The 7,090-nt window shown below is 40.2% G+C and overlaps 1 protein-coding gene across 1 annotated transcript; it reads left to right on the forward strand.

The window, feature by feature from the left end:
- Positions 1–269: 269 nt before the first annotated feature.
- LOC122067303 lies at positions 270–1,483 on the forward strand. Its single transcript, XM_042631135.1, has 2 exons — positions 270–399; positions 476–1,483. The coding sequence occupies exons 1-2, from the start codon at positions 372–374 to the stop codon at positions 1,198–1,200; spliced, it is 753 nt and encodes a 250-aa protein (XP_042487069.1). The 5' UTR covers positions 270–371; the 3' UTR covers positions 1,201–1,483.
- Positions 1,484–7,090: the final 5,607 nt, after the last annotated feature.

Consider the following 7,090-nt stretch of genomic DNA (forward strand, 5'->3'; position numbering starts at 1 on the left):
CAAACACCAAAATGTTGTAGCTAAGAAATTGTGGGAAAAGGTATGGGACTTTTTGTTACAACTTACAAGTGATGACTTGGATAAGGTGAACTCATACCAGGATTTGTTTGGCTAATCTCTTTGACTTGAAGATCTATCTGAGACATTTTAGCTGAAATTAAGTCAATCTGTTAATATTTTCACACCTTTGTCACCATAGCAGCACCTGAATGTTTTCGCTTAATTATTTGATTGTTGTATTTATTTATGAGGTATAATTGTAACAAGTTCTTCTGTATTGTTTCCTTTAGCGATGGGATGATGAAAAAGAGAGAGCCAGAGTTCTTGCAGAAAAGCACAGAAGGGGCACAGCAGCAAGGCGTCTTAGAGCGATGAAGATTGCACAATCTGCAAATCGAGGTTTGAAATCTTCATAGGGATTATGTGTCAATTAATTTCGTCTACTGCTTGTCAGTCTTAATATTGGTGGTATTAGGTAGCAAGCGCAGGAGACAATCCTACCGTGCAGGATCTCCAAAGAGGAGGAGAAGCCAAGAATTTGTACCTTCAACTGAAACCAAAAGGCGCAAATGCATTGATTCCCATGGAAAGGCTCCACTACATAAACAGGAAAAAACAGAGAGAGTTCGTAAGGCAAAACTACATACACAAGCAAAAACAAAAACAGTTCCTAAGGCAATGATTCCTAAATTATCCTTGAGAAACCTGCAAGATAAAGTTCCCATGTTTCATGCTTACACCCAAAATGGAGATCCCCAGACACAGTTATGGTCACAAATGCAATACAGACCTAGAAATTCTCAGTTTATGGGTCATGAAAGTGGAGGGCCATGCCATGTTTCCAATTACAAGGCAGGCCCTGCTCCAGATGCATTGAGATTGGCACCTTTCAGGCCTTATACAAATCCAATGGTGGCACCTGCTTTGAGGCATCAAGAATACAATCAGAGGACCAATGGCTTTCCTACATATGCAGATTCTGTGTATCAACTTGGTGCGAGGAACGTAAACCATTTTGTGGACCAAGGGAGTACTTATATCCAAAACATTATGGGAGCTGAGATCTATAGAGGACAAAGGAGTTGTTTCTTGCATTGTTCTATGCCAGGTTGTGGAGACCTGGGAGCTAATGGCTGTGTTGTTTCTTCATGTTGGAAATGCTGCAGGAGGACAGGGAGGAAATGCTTGAGACACCAATGAAATCCCCCCATTATAGTTCTGATTTCGTCTGCCCTTTTTTTTCACACTCCTGGTTTGGAGGAGAGGGTTGGTGGGGTCGGGGTCGGGGTCGGGGTCGGGGATGGGGATGGGGATGGGTTCACATAATATATGGGAGGAAATGTGGAATTTAATGAACTACTTGATTCAAGATGTAAGATAATGTGCATCTTTTGAATGTGCACTTTCTTTGCACACACCCATTTTGGGTCAGGAGGTAGTCCTTTTCATTACTAGAATTCAAGAGCTTACAGATTTCTATTAATTCTGCATTTCCTGTTTTGTGTCAAGTCTGTAGCAGTAGATATGGACTGCGGGATAACTTTGGCATGGCAATTTGGATGAGGGGAACAAAAGAAAGGAAGCTGTGAAGCTTTTACTATTTTTGCAGGCGTGGAATCCCTTGTGTTGTTTTGGTTAGGTTCAATTGAGTTGGGGTTGACCGTTCTGGTGACAATTCATTATATCTCAATGCATCTTTTTCAAAGTTTTCCCATTATGGCTCCTTGTAGTTGGAAGTGTAACGTTCTAATCAAATATCAAAGCAAGAACTGTAATGGGAAGTTTTGACATTATTTTTCAACAGTAGCTGTATCACCTACTCAAAAGGTTACAGGTTACTTGGGAGTGAACAACAAATTGCGAGTGGGTTTAAGGGGCTTATGTTGGGGTCTTATGATGGGGAAGACTAGCAGGTATTTGAAGTTACGGATTGAATGTGACTCGGCATCAGTGGTGGTCATGGTTTCGAAGGGTGTGATTCCTTGGTGTATGTGACAGCATTGGAGTGCTCTTCAGAATTATCTCCAAGGCATTGAATGGAAGATTTCTCATTGTAAACGGGAAGCTAATCTCGTAGCTGATCATTTAGCCAAGTCTGCAGCAAAAGTTGAAACTTCTGATCCCTTACTAGAGTGGCCTGTTTTGTTTCTAAATTATCTAAGTGATGATGGTCAAGGAAGACATCAGTTTAGGATGCTTTTAACTCTGGCTGAGGGCTTTTTTTTTGTCTTCTTCCTTTTGTCCTCTTTTCCTGCTGCTGATGGCAATGACAAAGGTGGGAAGGGGGTCACAGGTTGTTTTTGTTTTTGCATCTCTGATGTTTTCCAGTGTCATGTATTCCTTTTGTTTTTTTTGTTTTTTATTTAAATACAAATGATCCATTAGCTGACTAATTGTTTCACGCAAAAAAAAAAGAAAAAGGGGGGGGGGGTTGGTGGGGATGAACCTGTGCCAGACATAGAGGGTGGTAAAATGACACTCCCACCCCTTGCCTTCCACCCTCTAAAACCCAAAAAACCAACCCCTGGTTATGCCCATGTGTGCCTCTCTCATTTGAAGCATCAAGAGTTGACATTCTCCAAGCACTCCAAATACCCTTTCTAAGTGTGAGCCACAATCAAAGCAGCCTTCGATGGGATCTCTATTCTTTTGTCTTTTGTGTTTTTTTGGCAGAAGGGAGCTCATTTATTTAGGCATGAGCCGTGCAAGATGTCCAAGTTATATACTGGATATGGAGCATTCAATCCTACACGCATAGGACAATGCCCTTTGGACCGACGAGTCAGTCACGCTATTAATCTCATGAAATAAAATAAAAATTGCAAGAAACAAAATAAGAAGATAAGTCGTTGATATCTATGCACAATATCGCAATCTCAATAGTGGTAGCTGGCGGTTGGTAAGGTGTAAGACACCAGAGCACTGTTGTCGGTTTCGGCCAGAGTGTTGGATTCACTCAAAAGGGAGATTGACAACTTGAGGGTTGTCAACGAGGAATTGAGGGCCGTGCTGGAGAAGGTTGTGGCCAAGGGAGGGCATGGCCCAAGGGAGGTCTCTAAGCTTTGGGTCCCTAAACCGAAGCCCTTCAATGGGACAAGGAATGCAGAAGTCTTTAAAAACTTCATTTGTCAAATGGAGCAATAGTTCAAGGCTTCCAAGATGAAAGTCGAGGAGGAGATGGAGAGCACAAGTGTCATATGCCTTACCATTGATGCCATGTTGTGGTGGTGATAACAATATGGACATATTAAGACTATCAACATGGGAGAAGTTGAAGAAAGAGTTGAAACTTCAATTCCTACCCAAAAACGTGGAACATCTTGCTGCAAGAATCGGAAGAAGCTGAGGCACATAAAGTCTCAATGATAAAACGTCACCATTAAGATTAGGGTCTAGAACCCACATATAAAACAAATTATTGAGTCCACTCTGAATTGATTTGATCAAAGATTGGGTTCGTGTTAGGTTGTGGGCCGAGGACAATGTTAGGCATGTGGTTCCACTTAGTTAAGTCGGACTTTTATCATGGATATGGATTTGGCAACAAAATCCTTTGCTAAGTTACGGTCACCTGACCATATTGGTGTGTGCGTGGGTGTGGCAGAATCCTTCCTGGTCGGATTCAATAATAGATCTGACTTCGATCAAGTGACTTAGGCTCTCCTCTTGCCTCAATTACTCCAAGGACTTTTAATGTTCTTTGTGGAAACGTGATGCAGGAATTGAAAAAGATGAAAAAAAATGATAGTAACTTATAGACAAGGGAAAAATATAATTATTGTAATAATGGGTTTTATGGGTTTTAGGGAAAGTGTCAGTTACCAAACAGATCTTAAGGGGTTTAATGGTTTTTGTAATTCTCTAGAACATTTTCTTCATTCTTATAAATAAAGAGGAATAATGTCATATGACACACAAGTCATTACCCTATTCAATATGGTATCATAGCCATAGGATCTGAAACCCTAAGGGTTCTCCCTCTTCTCCATCTCTTTGCCTCTTTCTCATTGCTCTTTTTCTCTCTCTCTCCCAGTACCTCCTTCATTTGCACCTCCCTTCATCTCTCTTCATCTACTTCCCTCTCGTGGTAGGAGCTTCTTAAATCACTAAAAGTGTTTCTAGCATCCATCCGTCCTTCCCCTGGGCTCTCAGACTCTCTTCTACAATAATTCGAGAGACTTATAACATTTTTTTTTCATTACTTTTTTAGGATTTTCTGCCTAAGAACGTTTTTTCATTGCCGAGATGCTTTTTTCCTGCTCGATGTTTCGATCATCTTGATATTTGTTGCGATTGGTGCCTCTTATCCTTGTCATGGTATGTACTGACCACTTTTTTGTTTGAGGTCTCTGTTTAAGAGCTATCCCCGAAATCGTTTTCTCAGGGTTTTACCCTTTATCAATTTTTGGGGCTTCTAGATTTTTCTGGATAGTTTGGTGTTTTCTCTATCTTCAGCTAGTGTTTCTTCTATTTGCACAACCCCTTTGAGTAGCAACCATGTCTACCAGCTCCTCTGCTTTTACTAGCAGAGACACCACAACTCTTCCTACCTTTCTTCCTTATGCTATCAATCTTGATGGCACAAACTATCTTATGTGGTCATGCTGGGTTTGCATCTCCATCAAGTCTCATGGTTATTACTAGTATCTCACTAGAACCATAAAGTGTCTGACCACCGGTACTGAGATTGACAAGTACGAGTGTGTCAACTCTCTATTTATGGCATTCCTTGTCAACTCCGTGTTTTCACAACTTTCTCGTGGCTATCTCCTCGTTAAGTCTGCTGTGAAGATCTGGAAATCTGTCTAGGATATCTATTCCCAGATAGAAAATGATACTCAGGTCTTTGAGCTCGCCAGGAGGTTCGTGATTTGAGGAAGAGAGGGCTCACTCTGTCACAATACTACTATAAGTTGCAGACACTATGGACAGAGTTGAAATTCTATGAGGAGCATACTTCTTCCACTCCTGAAGATGTCACCAAGTTTTAGAAGTGAGAGGACAAGATCAGGGTCTATGACTTTCTAGCAGGTTTGAATATGGAGTTTGATCAGTTGCAGTCCCAGGTTTTAAGTCGTGACCCCTTTCCTACCTTAGATCAAGCCTATGCTGTGATCCAACTTGAGGACAGTCGATGTACAACTATGCTTCCACAGCAAGCGGCCACTCCTACTGAGAGATTTGCACTTGTTTCTGGCACTCAATCCCTTAGTGCAACCCTACAGTCTGGTGGCTTCTCTACCAGAACTCCAGTGAAGTGCGATTACTGTGAGAAGGAGCATCACACCAGGGAGCACTGCTAGAAGCTTCATGGTCATCTTGTTGATACATCTGAAAAAAGGGCCCATTGGATTATAGACTCTGGGGCTTCTAATCATATGACAAACCACTTGTCTCTTTTTTTATAATACACTACTTGTCCTAGTAATGTCAAATTGGCTAATGGGGCTTATTCCACTATTCTTGGGAAGGGCTCTATTAGCTATACCCCCTCTTTATCCCTTTCTATTATATTGCATATTCATTCTTTTCTCACTAACCTTTTGTCCATTAGTAGTCTTAATTGCAAAGTCATCTTTTTTTTTGCCTCATTATGTTTTTCAGGATTTGGTGATAGGGGCAATGATTGGCTCTAGTAGGGTACGTAGTGGTCTGTATCTGCTTGATGATGACTAGCCATTGGTCTCTGGTCAGGCTCTTCAGACATTTCTACGTCACCTCCCATCTCTGAGTTACTACAGTGGCATCGTCGGTTGGGACATCCACCTTTGAGAACTTTAGCTAGAGTTTTTTATTCCTTTAAAAATTGTAATTCCAGTCAGTTTTTTTGTGAGGCATGTGTTTTGGCCAAACAAACTTGAATCTCTTATTCTGTGTCTGGAAATAAAAGTATCACTCATTTTTCTTTGATATATTCTGATATTTGGGGTCTATCCCACTATGTGTCTGTCAATGGTTATTGGTGGTTTGTCTCTTTATTGATTGTCATAATCGGACTACTTGGATTTATATGATGAGAACCAAGGTCGAGACCTTCTTTTGCTTTTAGCAGTTTCACCGCATGGTTCAGACTCAGTTCGGTGCTACCATTAAGATCGTTCGAAGTGACAATGACCAAGAATACTTTGAAGGTCCTTTCAAGCTTACCTTCCTTGTCATGAGATGATTCATCAGACTAGTTGTGTGGATATTCTGCCTTAGAATGGTGTTACTGAGTGGATGAATCACCACCTTTGTGAGGTAGCTAGGGGTGTCAATTGGACGGTTCGATTCGAATTCGATCGGGTTGAATCAGTTTCGATGAAGGAATGAGGGAGACCAAAATCAATCCGTTAAAGAACTTCGATTTTTAGTCGGTTTCAGTTTTAGTTTTGGTCCAATTTGGTTTTGGTTTATTTTGATTTTTCAATATCGGGTTAATACAGGTTTAGATCGGTTTATTATTGGGCTTGAACCATAATTACATTCATAACTTATAGTGATAAGATTTGACCAAAAAAACACTTTAAATTTATGATTAATTAAATCATGGTTTATCACTGCAAGGGAAAGATAACTAATATTGAAACCAATAGATAAAAAATTACTAAGAAGATAACTAACATTGAAATCATAAAATGAACCCTATTATCCAATCATTCATTTAACTATCCAACTAGTTTTCTATAGCGAACAAAGAAATCAATGGAAGCATTATTACAATTTACAAATCAATTTCTCTATTCATAACGTAATATTCAATGATTTGTAACAATTCCCCTTACAATAAAAAATTTTCTCACTCATATTGTAAAAAATGGATGGTTAATTCACCAATTTATAATCTCACAATCATTTCTTTTTTTATCGGTTTCATTCGGTTTGGTTATTGGTCGGTTTGATTTGAATCGATTTTCAGTCGGTCCCAACATACCTCAGTCCAAAACCAATCCAATAAGGATCGGATTGGTTTGGTTCAGGTTTTATCGATCAGTTTCGATTGGTTTTATCGGTTCAGACTAGGTTTTGACACCCCTAGAGGTAGCACGCTCTCTTTTGTTTGAGATGCACGTTCCTCCCCAGTACTGGAGCGACACAATTCTCATTGCTG

The sequence above is a fragment of the Macadamia integrifolia genome, unplaced genomic scaffold (genome assembly GCF_013358625.1).
Source record: "Macadamia integrifolia cultivar HAES 741 unplaced genomic scaffold, SCU_Mint_v3 scaffold2822, whole genome shotgun sequence".
Classification (NCBI taxonomy): domain Eukaryota; kingdom Viridiplantae; phylum Streptophyta; class Magnoliopsida; order Proteales; family Proteaceae; genus Macadamia; species Macadamia integrifolia.

What these genes read in the sequence shown, in the direction of transcription:
- LOC122067303 (XM_042631135.1), top strand. Translation starts at nt 372, where the DNA reads ATGAAGATTGCACAATCTGCAAATCGAG. An exon ending in TGCACAATCTGCAAATCGAG is followed by an intron (nt 400 to 475) that starts GTTTGAAATCTT and finishes TGGTGGTATTAG; the next exon opens with GTAGCAAGCGCAGGAGACAA.